Source organism: Opisthocomus hoazin, chromosome 21 (assembly GCF_030867145.1).
Source record: "Opisthocomus hoazin isolate bOpiHoa1 chromosome 21, bOpiHoa1.hap1, whole genome shotgun sequence".
Taxonomy (NCBI): Eukaryota; Metazoa; Chordata; class Aves; order Opisthocomiformes; family Opisthocomidae; genus Opisthocomus; species Opisthocomus hoazin.
In genome coordinates, this window is record NC_134434.1 from 9,150,485 (window position 1) to 9,170,556 (window position 20,072).

Consider the following 20,072-nt stretch of genomic DNA (forward strand, 5'->3'; position numbering starts at 1 on the left):
CCAGTGAATTTTAGACACTAGTTTGCTGTAGGATTAAATTCATGGTGGATTACAATTCCTCACAACTGGATTAAATCTATATTTCTGACCAGATGACTCAGCACTATTAAAAAAAAAGCAGTGTTTGTTTTCACTTAGTATTTTGTACACATGAAGTGCTGCTTTTGTAGAGCAAAAGTTAAAGAACAAAATAAATGCCTTTTTACTTAATTCTTTTACTAAGAGAAAGTAAATATTCTTGAAACGAATACATACGCTCTAGCCAACAATCTACTTACAGATCTGTAAATTCATTGTAAAGATACCTGTCGGGAAATTCAATTTCTGACAATGTTGCTTTTGACAGATTTTGTGGAGGAAATGCCATTCAGAGGTCTGGAAAGTGGGGAAATGAAAAGAACACGTAGTTGTGCTTATGATATTTCGCACCACTGGAGAATGTAGGAGTTCTACATGCCTTCTATCAAGGGAGACTTTGAGCACTTTCATAAAGTTAACATGGAATACATGGACTCCTCAAATGTTTTTACTTCCTATCTCTCTTTAAGCATAGGATTTATTTTTAATTGTTTTCAAGGTACTTGTACCACAAAGAATTCATGGACTCTAACCATCAAGATTACGCAGAACAGCAACACAGGTGGTATTTTCTACATAAAAGCACACAGCCAGTTCTAAACGAAAACTGTGAGGATAAATTAAATATCCCTCCAACTTTTAAAGGCCTGCTAATCAGAAAAAGAGGATTCTTGAAGGTGCATTTGCCCTCAGATTATGAACAGACCTTTGAGAATTACACAGCAAAAATCAGGACTTCCATTATACATGGCACTGCGGGTAGAGCTCAGTATTTTTCTGGCTTGTATCCTAGCTCCTATAACTGATCGAGTCTCAATAGCAATTCTCTTCCCATAGTTCCTTTCAATACAATGCTTTACTTGATAAAAGAAAGCGTTTGCTAAAAAGACTTTTGGAAAAGAAGCAATATCCAAACAAAAACATTTACCTTTAAAGAGACAAAAGACATGCTTTCTGTGAGCAAAGCAATACGCTTCTCTTTCTTCCTGTACACCCTAACTACTGCATCTGTCTTCAAATGTTTGCAACTGACAACACTCTTTGCAAGTACAGAAACCTCTTTAAAAAAAAAAAAAAAAAAAAATAAGAAGAAGAAAGAAGTTACACAAAGTACAGAGTAAGGATACACTGTAAGTAAGTTACACCAAAGAAGAACAGAAGTCATTATGAATGTATTTACACAATTGTTAAAGTACACAAATACAGTGGTAGTACAAATGAAGTGCTCCGAGATACTGGTTTTCAATACACAGGTTCATACAGACAGTCTAACTATTTTCCGCTTGATGGAATTTAACTATTATGAAGGACAAAAATTGCCCACAAGTGAGTACAATTCTAGAAGTCTGCAGTCAACTTTTACGCATAGTACAGCAATCTAATGTTCCAGATACAGCGAATAAAGAGGCTGCCTTCTTAAGTCCCTCTAACGGTACATTATTAACCACAAATATTTACAAGGAAAGCACAGTGAAGTGTAGAACTGTTCAAATGGTAGTGCACATGCCTAAAATACTGAATTTTATAGTAACTGAGGAAATAATTCTTACGCAAACTTATCCATGGATCAAACTCTTAAGCGTTTCCACTATACTGTCCCCAAACACAGGTTTCCCCAGTCAGACCCAGAGTACACACAAGCAAGTAGCGAATGTTCTGAAAACATCCAAAGAAGAGTGACTAATACTCAATATGTGGACTTTTGAAAGGGGCAAAAAACAAATTGTAAACCCCGAAACAATAAAAGTTACTCTTCATAAAACTCTGAAGACCAATATGCCTTTTAAAAAACTTGTTTTCAAGCAGGGAAGAATTTCTTAATATACCTAACTGTTCAAAAAAAATCTCTGTATATACTTTCATTTTCAAAGTGGAACTTCCCATTTCTTCAGTCATACTAGTATAAACATTACTTCTGATACTGTTCCAAGTACTGTGAGGACACCATACCTACTTTTATTTTATGAGACTGTTTACAGCAACAAACAACATGAAGAATCTCCCACATTCTATAACCAACAGGTGCTAACAACACCTGCAACAATTTTTTTCAGCAACCCAAGTTGAGTCATTCATTCCTAGCTAATGATTCTGGGCATACTCAGGAATTAAATACAGTATGCACCTGAATTGTAAAAATTCTCAGGATTTCACAGCAAGAGTAGGTTGTTTTGTTTTTTTTTAAGTAATTCCTTTTTTGAGTCTTGGCATGAAACAGAAGGCCTGAATCAATTTATTTATTTATTTTTAAACATGTAGATGTTGAATGAAACGTGAAAATACACTGAAGATTCAGTAGCAATGTGTATTTTCCACTTGCAATACCCTCCAAGCTAACCAGCCTCAAAGTGCAGGAAACACAATTTTACCAGTAAAAACAATGTTTGGAACTATTCATTTATCCAAACTGATCAGAGAGACAGGACAATATTTCAAATTCTAAATCCCTCATACAGTAGAGTCTTTCACTTTGTCCTTCATATTCTTTACAAAAAAAGAAGTCCATTATCACCCTCTCTACTATACTTAAGACTCTCCTGCAGGGTATTTAGTTCTCTTTTATGAAAAAGAATGAGTATTAAAAATTCCTTTGTGTTACACGGAAAGTTAAATTTTAAGTGTGAATGAAGACAGCAAACAGCAAAGTAAAATTCTAACAGTTTTAAAAATTTTATGAGAAAACTGTCTCAGTCAGAATGGGACCACACAAATAAGTGAACAGTTTAAATAAAGTCAGATGGTTTTGATTCATTTACATGTTCCCTGCCAGACTAATTTTTTCAAACAAGAAATTTCAAGTAATTGTCTTTAGTTTAGGTTTGTTTATACTCTACATTTTTAAATCAGACAAAAGCAAGAGTTCTTTACAGAGAATTAAGCCAATAATTTTAGCAAAATGATACAAAAAACTTTCTGAAACCAAGTAAAATATTTATAGTTACAGTAGAATAATAAAAAGGGGGTAAAGTCTGCCTGCCGCCTGTGGAGGGAAAACTGAAACGGCCATCCGATAACAGGCGGTCAACTCTGTAAACCATCTTTCTTTTCCAGCCCTGTTACCACAGGGTTCTCTTAAGGTCATTGGGTTTCTGGCAAAAGCGTCCTGTAATGGCAGCTGCTGGAGTCTGTCCGTGTTCCTCCAAGTGTCTTTTAAGTCACATGGAGAACTCCAGTTGTAATATTTCCACTCTAGTTTAGGATATTTTTGCTAGTAAAGCCATTGGTAACATAGGAGATCAGCCATGCATTATCTGCCCTCCACGGCAAAATAATTTTCATCGGTGCACAGCAGACTGGAGAACACTGGTAGTTACCCGTGCAGGAATCTACCAAAGCCAAAAAACAAGACAATATCAGTACATATCCTTCCAATTAACATACAAGTGGCTCTCAATGTACTCTTAAATAATTCATTGCCAAAACTAAGTGTGTGAACTTAAAATCCAATGAGCTATACACTGTTTCCCAAACACCTGTAGCTACACGAAGTTCCCTGTATTTTCCTCCTTTATTAGAAGTTAACATGGAAAAATCACCTTTCCAGCCAGAGGGGATGTTTTAAAGAAAAGCAAACAGAGCATAAACATGCACAGAAGAAAGAATAAACCAGATGAAAACATTACCAATGTGCAGAAACAGACTCAATGAATAATTAAGTTTGGGGGAAAAAAAAAAATCCCAGTAAAAGGATAAAAAAAAAATTATTTGCAATGGCTTTTCATTTTCAATGGGACATGGTGGTTAAAGACCCTTCATTAATTTCCATAGCTTGATCTATTCCAGTAACAGTGTAACATTATTTCAATAACACTTCCACTGTGAAAGTGAAAAACAACCACACACCACTGCAATTTAAGAAGCGAGATATCTCTAAGTAGCTGTATCAGTATTCAGTATTAATTTCAGTTGCAAACAGCTACAAATAGTACGGCATACAGTAAAGGCCAACCACCGCAGACACAAACCAGAGCAGACTAGAACCCGCAGGTCTCCCGCTTACAAGCACACACTCCCACTTTCCAGTGCAAAGCTTTAGGTTTGCCTTTTTTTAAAACAAAACAAAAAAAAATTTACTCAGGTCTGAAAACTGGACTTTAAAGTGTTAAGTGATCCATTTACAGTTGGATCTTTTTATATGTTCTAAGCTGTTTACAAAGCAGCTTGTGCACAGTCAGCCAAGCACACAAAGCAGGAAGAGAGAACAGAAGAGGAACAGCAGGATTCTTCACCAACTAGAGATACAGGATTAGTGCAAGCTTAGGCTTTACAGAGAAAGTGAGGCAGCAGACGGAGTAATAAAACAGAATTTATTAAGGAAAAGAAAAATCTCACAGCCTTTTTTTAATAAGAAGCAAAGAAAAGAAGCTCCTTGAAATACTTAAGAAAGCATCCTTTGGCCATCAAGGTTCAGATTCCAACTGAAACTTGCTATTTCCCTGATGAAGCCTGTCATTGCCAAAAGCATAACAGACTAAAAAACGAAAAGCCGCACACAGAAAGGCAGGAACTTCTACCGCACTGAACAGTGGAAAGGAGTTCTAAATACTCAAATCAGTCCACCTTGAGATGCTCATGTTCAAACTATTCTCATTAGTATGTGAACATTTTTAAAATATAGATACTAATAGATCTAAGTATTTTTAAAATGACATCTCATAAGGAATGGAGAAGAATATAAAACAGTGAAAAATGGACATGGCTGTAGTAGAACATTCCATTCACGACAAGACAGAGCCTCATTTGAATAATATAGCCAATTGAGTCTTCATATGAAGTATTTTGGTTTTCAATTCTGAAGCAGATCTGTTTTTTGAATGGGTGACACAAAGCTGCATGAACATCCCCAGAAAGACACATAATTCTCAAACAGCTGAAATTTAGGCTTGCTTATTTTGTTTTATTGTTGATGCTTGAATGACTTTAGGGACTTTTAAGTCACTATTTTTGTCAATTCTGCGTAAGAGTTCAAGTGGAACAGCAGCAGTAATTCAATTTTTGGCAGGACACTTAAGTTTGAGAAAAATCAATGGTCCATCTGACCAGAAGGCGCAGGTACAACTATGAGGTAACGTGAGGAGAAGAAGCAAAGTTGGAAGTTTCCAAAGATTTTTTTTTTCCCCACCCCATCCAAAGTTTTGGTGTCTAATGAGAAGCACTCACCCAGTGCTGCCTTCCAACGAAAGGAGACGAGCAGCTACTTGCCATGGTGTTCAAAAGGAATGCTATTCTGAGGTAGGGGAAAAGACAGCAATTTGTAACAGTTGCACTGCCCCGATATATAAAGATGTCTAACAAATATCCAACCTAAACTTGCAGTAGCAAACGTATCTTTTGAGGGGCTCTGATTTCAGACTTGTATAAGACATTTCTGTCGCATTAAGAGATATGTGAAAGGAAGAAATCATTATTCCTCAAAGAAAGCTGACAGGGTCAGAAGAACAACTCAGAGTATGATGCCTATTAAGATGGATATATGGAAAAAGACTTGCTCATGAGGAGATGGAAAATGCAGAGGCATTGGAAGTATGTTGCTTTTTCCTCAGGGAAGCGGCACAACACTTAAGTTGCTCAATGCCAGTGTTGGCTACAGTCTTCTGAAAACCTCTCCTGCCAAAAACACTTAATCAAATATTTCTTTGTGCAGCATTCCAATATTTTCTTCCAACGACAGAGAGAATACCTCTATTACCAGGAGGAGTTATGCACAGATTTGACTGTTGGGCACTGAACATGCTACATTCGGGGGGGGGGGGGGGGGGGGGGGGGGGAACCCAAAACAACAACTTACTGTATACCATGAGCAGATCAAACCTTCTGTGAAAGGAAATGAAGGCTACTCACACATAACTAGACTCCTGATACGATCACTGCTTTCAGGATGCAGTCTGTGCAATGTGGACTGACAGAACTGATTCAAAGTAGCGTTTACTGGAATACTCACGACCTCGTTCACTACATTTCTTAATGTTTAAAGACTGACTACATAAAGGAGACGGTGAACAATTCACTCACAGAGCTTAAGAGCAGAAGGATCTTTTAACAGCTGGTATGATTGTCTGTCCAGCACTGATCATAACTCTTCATTGCACAGAAACCTGCAATTTAGACTTGCTTTAGACCTGAAAACACCACCTAGAAATGAATCCAGGTTTGATACAAAGACAAATAGAACAGATGATCTACTTCTTCTAGAAGTTGTTTTAGTGGCTAAATGCCTTCACTTTGATCTCTGTTTTGCTTTTCTTTAAATGTGAGTGGTTTTAATTTTAAGCAATAGGTTCCTCACATATGTTTTCTGTATAAATGCCAGTTCCTGTTAAAATCATTGTCTCTAAAATACTACACCAACTGACTCAAAATGATCTCTTACCTTTCAGACAAACTGAAAGATGCTGATTTGAAACTCCTGAATTATACAATCTTTTTTCCCAAGCTCATTTTTTAAGGCTCTTCTCTGTGTTACTCAGTTTTCCAGCAGTTTAAGATACTGAAAACTGAACTGAATATTCCAGCATCCGTCTCATCAATGACATGAAAAAACCTCTCCATTTCTGTTCATCACTATATCATACACAGATTCAAGGATGAAATTACGCCCTTTTGTTATGACACCACACTAACCTCTCCAACATTATACTTAAAACCTCCTCAGTCATTGCTTGCCACAGATATAGTTCCAACATACAACACAAGGGGCTCCACTCCTTCATCCTAACCAGGCTTTGAAGTACTGCATTAATACACACTTCATTTGAAAGGCTTCACCTGACTGCTCAACTCTCATTAATGTTTATTGCTGCTAAACATCTCACAACTTTCAGGTTTTTAACTGTTGCATTCACTTCCATATAATCGAGAGAAGTACTGAATAATGTGTGCCATAGAATTTAAGTAATTTCCTTAGAAACACTGAAGTTTCACAAACCATTTTGTAGACATCCTAGCTGTTACTCCAATAAACACTTGTTAGTTAGTCTCACAAAGTGCTAGTCTCTCTAACGAGAACGATTTAGGTAATACGCCAACATTACCTTGGAGGTGGGGAATATACATGACATCTATTTTGCTATCCTTACCAATTGCCATTTTTCTGTGAGTGTTAAATTTCTCCGAGAAAATCTATTTTCCACAAAAGAATTTTGGTTCGTATTATCTACATTCCCAGCCTTATTTTTCAGTTTCAGTCTGATCAGAACTCATTTTGGAAAAAAGAAAGATAAAAATGTGGAGTCATCTTTAAGAACCTTACTTGGAGGTAAGTAGCTTTCATTATTTCTTTATTCTGCACGTCCATCGCCCTGAGTTTAAAACACAGTAGCCCTTCCTCTAGATGAGAGGTAGAGATCACAGATGCAGCACTGCCTTACCAAACCAAGGCAGCCATATAAAATAACAAACCCAAATTTATGAAGTTATAAATAACAACTCTAACAAATGTAGTTCTTAACATAGGCTATCTGTAGATCTGCATAGCAAACTTTAATAGCTGCTTTCTACCACGAGTACGGTCTAAGCACTTCCTGAAAAAGGAACAGTGGTAGTATATTTACTTAGGGCTTACTAAGGAAACTAACAATGGAATGGGCATGGACAGTTGCTGTTCTTTACTGTTCTCCTGATAAGAAGTGGTATAGATGATTTTTTATATTCTTACACCTAACCAATCAAAACTCTCTTTAATAACCTTGCCATGCGAATTGGATACTTTAGGTTTTCCTCACTAAGGACAAAGTATAAAGGGAAACCCATGGCTTTAATTGGTAAGCCAGTTAACATCTAAGGATAAATTTTTATTATGGAAGAGCTACTTTAACGTTATGAAGACAGTTAAGAGCGTAAGCTATGAGAACTTGCAACTTGAGCCATCTTGCCTGTTATGGAGTAAGCGAGACCTAGAAAAACGAAAAGCAAATTTTCTCCAACGAGCTCAAGGGGAAGCGTTATAAGGTAAAGTCTAAGGAAATCTCTCTTGCCTTCCAAATCCGAGAGGTCCATGGGAAGCTGTTTAAATTATAACAGATTTGCACACTGTTACTCAGTCACCATGAGTGGAGACCAGCAGTGGTTCACTGCCTCGGTAAGATGATAAATGCTTAATTCTAACAAACTCAGAGAAGATCCTGACTAGGCCGCTACTGGGATTGTAAAGAAGTCAACTGAATGATCCCATACTTTGAGCAGAGTGTTAGAAAGTGCAGGTATGGAAATGTACCATTAAGCCAGACTGAACTGTTGGCCCACACCACAACTTGCACATCTGGATACTGAAACACTACTTAAAAACCCCCACAGTCCTACACAATCTCAGAGTCTTCCCATTTTACAAGTTAGGCAGAACCAAAATGTATCTGCAAACCCACCTGGATTACTTGTACATTACAATGCTTAGAAAAGTGTCACATACATACCGAGCTACATGTTCATAATACAGCAAAAAAACCTGATAGATATACTCTCTCCTAACATAGTCAAGTAACATCACTGCATTTATTTCTGTTACTCCCATTAGTTATTTATCTGACTGGTAACAGAGACAAAGCATCCGAGATTCACTCAGAATGACAGAGATGAACCCTGGGCACACACACTTTACCAGCAAACCACCTTTACATTTGAGTAAAGGTTTAGGGGGAACTTGGCATCACAACCTCACAGAACAGCCAATCTAGTCCAATCCCACTACCCAAAATGCAGTCAACTACAGCAGGCTGCTCAGGACAATGTCCAACTGGGTCCCAGGTAATTTGGCACAGGCAGGCTCCGCATTCTCTTAGGGCAGCCTGTTGCAGCCCTTGCCTACTCTCATAGTAAATGTTTTTTCTCACGTCTAAATGCAATTTCTTTTATTCCTATTTGTGCCCACTGTCCGTTGTCCATTCACTGGATATGGCTGAGCAGAGTCTGGCTGCACCTTCTTGCATTCTTCTATCAGGTATTTATGCGTATTTACGAGATACGTAACTATGTGCAGTTCTACCCTCTTTGTTTTCATACTGTTTACAATCTTCAGCCATAAAATATGTCAATGTGAGGATTTCTGGTGGTAAGAATTACAGTTCAGTGAAGAATTCAAGCTGGCAAAAGTTGCCACCAAAGCCAACACGGAAAACCTCACCTGTCTCCTATGCTTGTCCAGTCATTTCTGCCCCTCAACTGTTCACCCCTCATGCAAACGCAAACATTTGTGCAGCTACATGGTGAAACAATTCATTCAGTCGAAAAACAGTCCAAAAAAATCCCACTTCACTTTTGTCACAGACTTGCTTCTTCAATCCAGTTCACCCTCAGTCTTCATCAGATACCCACCTGGCCTCCATCTAAAAGAGCATTCCCTCTAGCAGTACGATTTTATATATAAGAACATGTACTATCCAAAACAATTCATTTTGCCAATTAAATGACAAAGCCAAAAGGAATCGAGTTACTTTTTATCAATGTGCTCTTTCAACGAGGAATAAAATGAGTCCACAGCAAAATCTGTGCAGTTAGAACTCCAGCACAGCATTGAGGCATGATGGAAAAACCCCTAGACGACTGCACCAGTCCTTGTAACAGACTGCTCTCCCAGTAATGTTGCAGTATGCCTACAGTACAGGTGATTCCCCATTCTGTAGCTAAGACTGAAGGCAAGCTGTACAAAGCCAGGCCACACACTACTTAAGACAAGTCTGTGTGAATACCCTGAAAAAGGAATGTAAGCTACAGCATGAACTGTTGAAAATATATTTAAACAGTGTTGGTCAGTCTTACAAAGAAGCATTCTTAAAATCTTTTTGCTAAGTCATCGTGACCAATGAGGATGATTTCCGTGCTGACTATGGCTACGAATCACTATCATTCGTCCTCCTGCCATCCTCTTCAAATCAGCCTTCTGCGACCTATCCATCATCCACACATGTGGCTTCTTACCTGCTCTGAATTACAGTACTGCGCTACAATATTTTTTCACTTCTGCACTTTCTGTTATTCATCAACTATTTCTTGTCTATTCTGCACCAATACTGTTTGCTCTGTTGGTTTGGAAACATGACTCAGAACTGCCTCTCACTCACTCTGCTTTCTCATTGATAACAGAAATAAGAAATTCATTGAGCATAGGAGCTAAACACCATAATTGTAGGTAAAAACGCTGTATCTCTAGGATTTTGCATCATCTCATACACCAATGACTCTGTATTACTTTGAGTATTTTATGCTTACTGTTGTCAAGGTTAAAAAAAAAAAAGTAATTTCTTCTTTACAGTAGTCTACAGCCACACCACAAACATTCAGCTAAAATGTCAAGTATTTATGAGTCAACATATTCTGCAGTATCAGTATGATATCACATCAATTAGCTTGTATGTCCTTTTGGCAAATTAACTTTATCAAATCACCCTCATTTTCCCACGACACAGAAATCTTCTCTACCTGCGAAGTTGACATGCGAGAGGTATCCTGTCGGCCTGTTAAGTCGGACGACGAGATATTGACTGGGGCACCACGATGCAATCTCATACTCACTTTCCTTTCGCGTTCCATACCAGATACTGGCCGAGGAGAGGTGTTGGCTGTGAGAAAAACCACATTATATTCGCGTAACGAGAAATGGGATTATGACACGGTCACTGGAAAAATCACTCTCTGGCTGTTTGCATACAAAACTTTCAGAATGTCATACAAGAGAAATCAAAGCCTTTGTTTTATATTCACAGACATCTAAGCAGCAATTGGCAGGTAATGAGTGTATACAATTACCTTCAATCTACTGAAAAGCAAGGGGGAGAAAAAACAAATTAAAAACCCAAACCCTGATCAGAGACTAATACCACTCAGGTATCCCAATTCTAATTCCGACTTTCTAACGACCAGGAACAAAGTGCAAATTACAGTAGTCTACAAAGTGCATCTATCCAGGTATTTGCTTACTTACCAGCATGTGAAGTTGGGGTAAGAGGAGTAGGAGGAGCTACATCTTGTGTTCCTCTCAGCCTGCCGGAAGCAGTGGAGGGTAATCCACGCACAGCTGGATTTCGTGTATGTCTCAATCTTTCCTCTCGTTCTCGCCTTTCACGTTCAGCATCTTCAGCTGCTCTGCTTGCACCCTACGGGTCAAGACTAGTGAACAACTTCAAGGATTACTGAGCTTACAACTATGTACTCCGATAAAACTACTGAAAATAAAGAATTGGACAACCTTTGAATTGAAGTTTTGCTAGGGCATTAATTATTCTGGTAAATTTTCTTGTGAACTGCCATAAATTTTGTTCATACAACTACTGGCATAGTCTTCAAAATGCTAATGCACATACATACTGTTATGGCAGCTGGACACCTCCTTAACAGTTGCAAGTGACCTGTGCTGAAGATCAAGGTGGGTGAAAATAACAATCCTTCAACCCAGCCTGGTGACTGCCCTGAAGGAAGCATCTCAGAAGCCTTTCCTCATTTCCTGATCTTTTCTCCTAGACAATAGAGCTTACAGGAGGAAAAACCCGAGACAATCTTACAGTATCAGTTAAGACACTCAAAACTGACAACATAGTAAAAAAAAGTTTTAGAAAGCTATGTCAGCTACTCACGAATTTCAACATGTTCCAGTCAAACACATAATCGTAGGAGAACCCTTGTCGGTGGAATAGGTTTCTGAATAACTGCCTTAGATAGGAATAGTCCGGTTTGTCATCAAAACGCAAAGAACGGCAGAAATTCAAGTATGTGGCAAATTCAGCTGTAATAGAAGAAAGCCTGTTTTTTCCCTTCAGCTTCACATTTGCTTTTTGTAATTCCAAATCATAAAAAAACCCAACTACTCCAAACGCAACAAACAGAAAATCTCCTAAACCTAAGAAAAAGAATAATGACCTAATACTAGAAATCTGAAGGCAACACTACAGCCCATCTATCAAGTCAACCCTGAATAGGAAACTGTCTATCACAGAGTCAGCAAAGATCTCATTTGTCAACAGCAGGGAGGACCCAATATTAGAGTTCTTTAACCAACAGTTGTGGGGGGGGTGTGTGTGATGTGGATGACAGGTTTAAAATTACAGCTGAGTAAAAAAAAAGATTTTTTTTTTCTCTTTCTTTGCTTTGAATATATTTAAATACCATTTCTTGTGGGACATGGAATAGCATCTCTTTGTTGTTAAGTCACATAAAGATTCATATCTGCTACGCCTCAAAACATGCAAAATCTAGGGGTCCTGTATAAATTTCCCATGTAAGTCATGCTACAATTTTAGATTTGCAATGGTCTGGACACCTCTTTTTATATGGCATACGAAATACTAGTTACACAGCAAAAAAATGAATATTGCTGTGAATTCAATAAGCCAGAGATAACAGCAGTATCAAAATACCGGCTTTTGAGTTCAAGTCTTTCCAGATGAAATGATGTATTAATAATTTACATTAAGAAAGAAATTCTAACAATAAGCACAAGAAAAGTTGATTAGTCTTCCCTGCCTGTTAAGCCCAGAGAAAAAAACATAGTTAATGAATGCAAAGGAACACGTATGAAGCGACATTTGAAACACATTGAAGACAGTAAGTTTTCATACAACCCTAACAAAAACCATAGTTCCCATTATCGTACCTAGATGCCAAAGCCAAGATTGTGAAAAGAACAGAGATGGAACTCTTCATGAAAGATCAACAATATTCTCTGATGGCAGCTAACGTTAACAAGTTTTAAAATAGATTTAAGTATCATTCTGCAGGCCTCAAAAATGCCTAGTTATTACTGTGGTGTAAACACCAAACTGAGATACAGAACAGCTTTGAGGCATGATGCTAGGATATAGGAGGGTTTCTTACGCCTCTCACAGATGCTGACCATCAACATGCCAAACCAGAGGAACCTGGAATGACAATTCCCAAGTGAAACAACTGCAACAGGCAAGAGGTGTATCTGACTATACAATCCAATTCATCCAAGAAAGAGTACCCACACATATGAAGAAATGGGTAGTTTCTCAAAAAAGTTATTTATCTGTTAAATTTATCCAGCCAGCACAGATGCCCACACTCACAATACAGTGTGCATCAGACAATACCAAGCTACCATTTGACTCGAGGGCACCACAATGATTGGTTACTAATAGATAGGACAAGGTATAATTTGAAATGGTCTATGAACACAAAGCTCCCAGTATTGAAAGCACAGTATCTTTATTACGGATGTGCCCAATCATGGGGAAAGTGGTGGGGGAAAGAAGAAAAAAAAAAAAGAGAGAAAAGTAAAAACGACTGGTAGAATTCAGTGTAAAGAAAAAAGAAACACCACTAAAACATGAACATGTAGACCTAGCACCACAAAAGAGCAACTTACAAGGATATCCTTTACACAAAACCTCAATGGGTGTAGACATTTTCTTTTCACTGATACGTTCATATTTCTGCCTCTTTGTTGCTGCTTTCAGTCCCTGCCAGGGGAGGGAGCCCAGGTTAAAATACATCAGTACATAGCCCAAGGACTCCAAGTCATCTCTGCGAGATTGCTCTACAACAGTATAAAAAAGTGGACTCATTAGGTTTCATTTTCTACTGGAAAAACAAAAGACTTTGCAACAAGACTGTCATAAAAACCCTTCGAAAAACAAGAGAGAGCTCAGAGTTACTATGCGCATGACAAACTCACTCAGTACAAGAAAAAGCCTATTACCCTTGCACTTATTAAAAAATGTGCTAATTCTTGAGAACTACAAACTGACCAAATCCCACCCAATCAAGAGACAAGAGGCCAAGCATGCTGCGCTGTTGGTGCCAGAAATAGGGACCATCTTCTATGCCTCCATAAAGCAACATCTACTTGCACTAAAATCATGCGCATTGACACTTTTGAAGTTTCTGTTTATTGCTTTCCCCAGCTCACCAATTCCAAGATGAGTGTTGATGGATGCATAACGGGCAGTTCCTGTTAAGTTTTTATTTTCACGATATGGAATATGTTGATGAGTTCGAGCATCTCGATACTTCTTTGCTAACCCAAAGTCTATTATGTAGACAAGATTGCCTTTCTTCCCCAGGCCCATTAAGAAATTATCTGGCTTCACGTCTCGGTGGATGAAGTTCTTGGAGTGAATATATTCAATTCGGCTAATCTAAATACAGAGAGAAAAAAAAATTGTCAAAGACACGGGGCATACACCTTGTTTCTTATAAAAACACTAGCAACTCTGTCTTAATGATAAAAGAGGTAAAGAAATTTTTTAGTGTAAAATGCAAGGGCATTGAACAGAACATAATTTAAAAGACAGCAGATAAACCTCCTCTCCAGCTCTTTCCTTGCAGCTGTTCTACATTTGTTTCCAAAAACTCCCTTGGGGGAATTTCTTTGTCTTTGAGCAGTGCAACAACTCGGTTGCAAACAGCACAGGTCCAGTTCTTAAAAATCAAATTAAGACTTTGTCATCACTTTTGATGCGACACTTTACATTTACAGAAACAGAACCAATTTTGAGTCTTTTCTCTACTTACACAGCCTATCCACCTCTAAATTACAGAAATAAAACAAAGTTGCTTATGATCTCTCAAGAAATTTTGATATCCCAACATACTGCAGTATCGAGATCAACAAAGCAGTTTCTTACCATTTGGTCAGCGAGTAATAGGACTGTCTTGAGACTAAATTTCCTTGAACAAAAATTGAAGAGATCTTCAAGACTCGGTCCCAACAGCTCCATCACCATTACGTTGTAGTCTCCTTCAGCTCCACACCACTTAATTGTGGGAATGCCCACTAGAAAAAAGGAAACTGTTTATTCAGTAGAACAATTTGTTCTATACAGTTCATGCACACAAATCTTCAACGTTCCTAAGATGAATTCTAAGAGGGTCATTACTGTGAATGTTTGCATTTACAGTGAAGCTTAGTATTTTATCCTACCTTCAGCCATTCTGAAATGTAAAGTTTGATAATTTCACAGCAGAACCAGTATAAAATTACAGCAAGAGGTCTAAAAATAGCCTTTTTCCTCTTCCCCAGAAATGTCCCAGTATTTGTGCTTAGCTTGTAACTTGAAAGTATTTATCACTTTTGCTGGATTTGAACCTTAAGCATTTTACAAGTACTAATACTCATGTAGTCTCCCAGATGGCAATAAGGAGCAAACTGGAAGTCTGAAAATAAAGACAGTGTCAAACCACTAAACAGTATTACCGAAGAGGACCTTAGAAATTAACTTCTTGGTTTCAAAGCCTACAAGATCACCGTAAAATATTTCTCTGTTCCATTTACAATGAATTTTCACTCCCGCTTCACACTCTTGTCCTTCCAGTTCCATTGTGTTTGCTGTTTGGTGAATCTCTACCAAAGTAGCATTGTTTGAGACGTGTTATACATTCAGCTTGACAAAGCTAAAATTAGCCTCACTTCATGGAGAAACTCAGGAAAGTTATGTCACACTACACTGTAGAACTGCTCACATGTTTTTAATTAAATCTGTATGTAGGTAGCCTTATCCAGAATTTCAGATGCCTTTGAGTTAATTTTATGCATTTTGGAAGTGAAATCGTGTAATTCACCCATTTTAAACTCATACCTTACCTTGATATGCATTATTTCTTCCTGAATCCCCTGCACAGAGAAACCCCTATTTGGGCGAAAACGTAACCTTCTGCCACCTGCCTCTGCAGCATCCATCCTCAGAAAGAACCCATCATCATGGCCTTAGTAAGCCCACAAAGGAAGCACTTTACTCTGTGAAGGCTATTCAGGTTACACACAGGTAGCAACTGAATGAGGCAGGAATTAAAAAGTAACTAAATGCAAATACACACTATCATCCATTTCTAGATGTACGATTACTGTATTTTGCATTTGACATACAGTGTGGAATGTAGTCTTTATGTGAAGCATAGCCTCATTTAGGAAGAATTCAAGGGACTATGTAAAATATCCCAGAACTGCACGGGAATTCACAGAATTCTAATACATATGAGGGAGATACCCTAGCAGAGTACCACACGGTGGCTATGAAGTTGCTTCACTCCTGTTCTCTACTACTAATGCTATTTTGTCTTAGAACTCCCACAGCAAGGAAATATTTTTAACTCAGAAGAAAGAATTCTAATATATATAACAAAAATGAACCTGAATTTACTAAGTTTAGAACTGTGCTACTCTAATAAGCGAGTGAGGTTAAACCCTCCAGAACAGCAGTTACCATCTTTTTACCGATGAGAAACAAAAGTCAATCAGTGTACTGCTGGACGGGACCAAACTTTGTTCCACATTGCTTGAGGTTTTCACATTTTAATATTCTGGGACCATGAGCAACATTGGAGGATTAGTGGTTATCATGCAGTTTGGCAGCCATGCACATGGAACTGCTATTCTACATAGCTCGCAGAAGAACTGAGGTACTACTTTTCACCTATGCTGCCACCTTTCCCACCTTCTCCTTATATGTTGAAAGGGATCTTAAGCATTAAATATTTCCAGGTGGCGGATACATCAAAGACATAAACCCAGTTAAATCCCTGAAGAAGGAAAATAATTTGCTTGCCTCCACCCTGCATCATTTTGTAGATTTTACTCTCAATGTGGAGCTGAGGATGTTTGGTTTTCACACATTCCAACTTAATTGCAACCTCCTCTCCGGCAGCAATATCAGTTCCTAAAACGAGAAGAATTAAGAACATTGCTCAAAGTATTGTTTAAGATGCATTGCCTTCGTCAAGACTGAAACAAAACAAATACTGACAAACTGCTTCTCAATGACAAACATCCAGACATTAACTACTTTCAGCCACGACTACCTAAAAATTCTTCTGAAGTCTTACAGATTCTCTCTAACGGACTAGCAGTTTAAGAGACAACTATTAGACACTGTAGCACAGGAATTTGAAACTGCTGCTATCCCATTAAAAAAACACAAAACAAAGCAAAAAAAACAAAACAAAAAACCCAGTGCATCTTCTGAGGGGTGTCTTTCCAATTCCAGTTTGTGGTGGAAGTGCTCAGAATGAATGTTTACAGGTGTGTCAAGCATCCCTGCCAACCTAAGAAATGCTAGGAATTCAGATCACCTCCTCTTATGCCTTGGAAACAGAAACTACCACTTCCCTAAATATCAACATACTCCAGATGTATTCCAATACCTTATGATTTTATCCAGTTAGGAGGTAGATTATCTAGAATCAAGAATGTGTTCTCTCAAAAAATTTTTACAAAAATCGCATTCAATTCTTGTTTCAGGAATCAAGTGACTGACAAAATGGCTTACCTGTTCACTTCTAAAGTTTAAACTGATGTAGGGAAAAACTGACTTTCTTAAAAAGAAACACTGAGTCAAGAAAATACATACTCTCACAGCCATGCAACTTAGGAACAGGACACAGGAATTGGCAAAAGCAGATGTGTGACATTTTTTAGATATCGCCCAGTCTCTTTAGTTTCAGAATTTGGCTTTCTCTTTTCACCATTACCTCATGGTTTAGCATTATGCGAAGTACATCACCTGCTGTTTGTTCCAATCCCCACTCTTAAATGCTTAACTTGAGGTCTGCTAGTTTTTGTTTGGAAAGAAAGAGTAAACAATCATTTTTGCACTCACTTTCTCCATGACATTCAGGATTTCACAGACTTCTACCCTACCTCACTTTCCCTTAACTCTTTTCAGAGTTCAGTAACTCTTGTCATTCTCTGTATAGAAGTCCTTTGTAACTACCCCTAATGACTCCCAATTTCACTTACCCATACCTTTTCCAGTTATTTTCCATAATGCCCTTTTCAAAAGTCACATAAAGCAATTAAGAAAGAGATGTGCAATTGTAATTTTTTTTCTGCTTACCTATTATTTTTCCCCATATGCTTTGACTATTACAGAGTACTAAGCTAACATATTCACCTGCAAAGCCCCTCCCACTGTAAAGGAAGACCAGGTTCAGGACTACCTAAGGAACCTGAACACACATAAGTCTACAGGACCTGATGAGATGCATCCCAGAGTCCTGAGGCAATCGGCTGATGTCACTGCCAAGCCACTCTCCATGATATTTGAAAGGTCATACCAGTCAGGCACAGTCCCTGGTGACTGGACGAAGGGAAACATTGTGCCCATTTTCAAAAAGGGTAGGAAGGAGGACCCTTCGGGAAATACCGAACTATCAGCCCCACCTCTGTGCCTGGTAAGATCATGGAAAAGAACCTCCTAGAAGCTATGCTAAGGCACATGGAAGACAGGGAGATGATTCGAGACAGCCAGCATGGCTTCACCAAGGGCAAGTCCTGCCTGACCAACCTTTCTATGATGGTGTGACTAGATCAGTGGACAAGGGAAGAGCTACGGATGTGATCTATCTGGACTTCTGTAAAGCCTTCGACACAGTCCCTCACAATATCCTTCTCTCTAAATTAGAGAAATATGGATTTGATGGGTGGACTGTTCAGTGGCTAAGGACTTTGTTGGAAGGTCGCACCCAGAGGGTAGTGATCAAGGGCTCTATGTCCAAATGGATGCTGGTGACAAGTGATGTCCCTCAGGGGTCTGTACTGGGATTGTTGCTGTTTAACATTTTCATCAATGACTTAGCGAGATCGAGTGTACCCTCAGCCAGTTTGCAGACGACATCAAGCTGAGTGGTGCAGCTGACACATCAGGACAGGATGTCATCCAGAGGGACCTGGACATGCTTGAGAAGTGGGCCTGTGTGAACCTCATGAGGTTCAACAAGGCCAAGTGCAAGGTCCTGCATCTGGGTTGGGGCAACCCCCACTATCAATACAGGCTGGGGGATGAAGGGATTGAGAGCAGCCCTGCCGAGAAGGACGTGGGAGTACTGGTGGATGAAAAGCTCGACATGAGCCACAAATGTGTGGTTGCAGCCCAGAAGGCCAACCGTATCCCGGGCTGCATCAAGAGAAGCATGGCCAGCAGGTCAAGGGAGGTGATTCTGCCCCTCTACTCCGCTCTAGGGAGATCCCACTGGAGCCCCAGTAAGAGAAGGAAATGGAGCTGTTGGAGAGGGTCCAGAGGAAGGCCACAAAAATTATCAGAGTGCTGGAGCACATCTTCTATGAGGAAAGGCTGAGAGAGTTGGGGCTGTTCAGCCTGGACAAGAGAAGGCTGCGGGGAGACCTTACAGCAGCCTTTCAGTACCTGAAGGGGGCCTATAGGAAAAATGCTGAAAATATTTTCAGCAGGGCTTCTTGCGACAGGACAAGGAGTAATGGCTTTAAACTATAGGAGGGTAGGTTTAGTCTGGATATAAGGAAGAAATTATTTACCATAAGGGTGGTGAAACACTGGCACAGGTTGCCCAGAGAGGTAGTGGAGGCCCCATCCCTGGAAACATTCAAGACCAGGTTGGACGGCACTCTGAGCAACCTGATCTGGTTGAAGTTACCCCTGCTCACTGCAGAGGGGTTGGACTAGATGACCTCTAAAGGTCCCTCTCAACCCAAAGCATTCTACGATTCTAACTATCAGAACTGCAAAATCTTGTTCCTGAGATTAAGGAGCTACGTTAGTGCTTTATAGCCTTTTGTATATAAACTCAGGCTAACCAAGGCTAATAAAAGACAGGCTAACACTCCACACCTCAAAACAGGCATGACTTCACTCTGCAAGGGACTGAAGGTGCATGGAATTATCTATGAGTTCACGCAAGACTATGCTTTTTTTTTTTTCAGGTTAATAAAATGTCTTTTTGTGTGTGCACACATAAGTATTAAGGTGGTGTTGGTGGTACAGTGAGTTGTTCTGAGTGAGCTCCAGAGTCTGTTAGGCATTTCACAATACACCTTAAGATAACAAACAATCTGAAGCTCACTCTAGGTACAACTGGCATAGTAAGTGGCAGGATCCCTGACTGCTACTTTGGTCACAGCACAGTAGCAGCAACTGGAAACTCTTCAATCTGTAATGTAAGATTTCCAGATTTTATGAATATGTTATTTTGGTGGACCTTAAATGAGTTACGATACACATCAATCGAGAAATGTGAAAGGACAGATCAACAATACAAGCAGGAAGGCTTTATCTTCTGACCTAATACTGACCTCCCCA

The 20,072-nt window shown here is 39.0% G+C and overlaps 1 protein-coding gene across 4 annotated transcripts in view; it reads right to left on the reverse strand.

The window, feature by feature from the left end:
• The window catches only part of CSNK1D (casein kinase 1 delta), a 28,581-nt gene that overhangs the window by 4,629 nt on the left and 3,880 nt on the right, over positions 1–20,072 (reverse strand). Inside the window, exons 2-10 of one of the 4 annotated variants that reach the window (XM_075440597.1) lie at positions 16,569–16,679; positions 14,652–14,800; positions 13,934–14,162; positions 13,391–13,561; positions 11,640–11,788; positions 10,991–11,162; positions 10,489–10,628; positions 5,239–5,305; positions 1,236–3,404 (exon numbers count right to left, since the gene is read on the reverse strand). In XM_075440597.1, the coding sequence (XP_075296712.1) occupies positions 5,273–5,305; positions 10,489–10,628; positions 10,991–11,162; positions 11,640–11,788; positions 13,391–13,561; positions 13,934–14,162; positions 14,652–14,800; positions 16,569–16,679 (1,154 nt within the window). In that variant the 3' untranslated portion in view covers positions 1,236–3,404; positions 5,239–5,272. Of the gene's footprint in view, positions 1–1,235; positions 3,405–5,238; positions 5,306–10,488; positions 10,629–10,990; positions 11,163–11,639; positions 11,789–13,390; positions 13,562–13,933; positions 14,163–14,651; positions 14,801–16,568; positions 16,680–20,072 lie in introns of those variants that run through there. The other 3 variants (XM_075440596.1, XM_075440600.1, XM_075440598.1) reach the window with 3 other exon arrangements.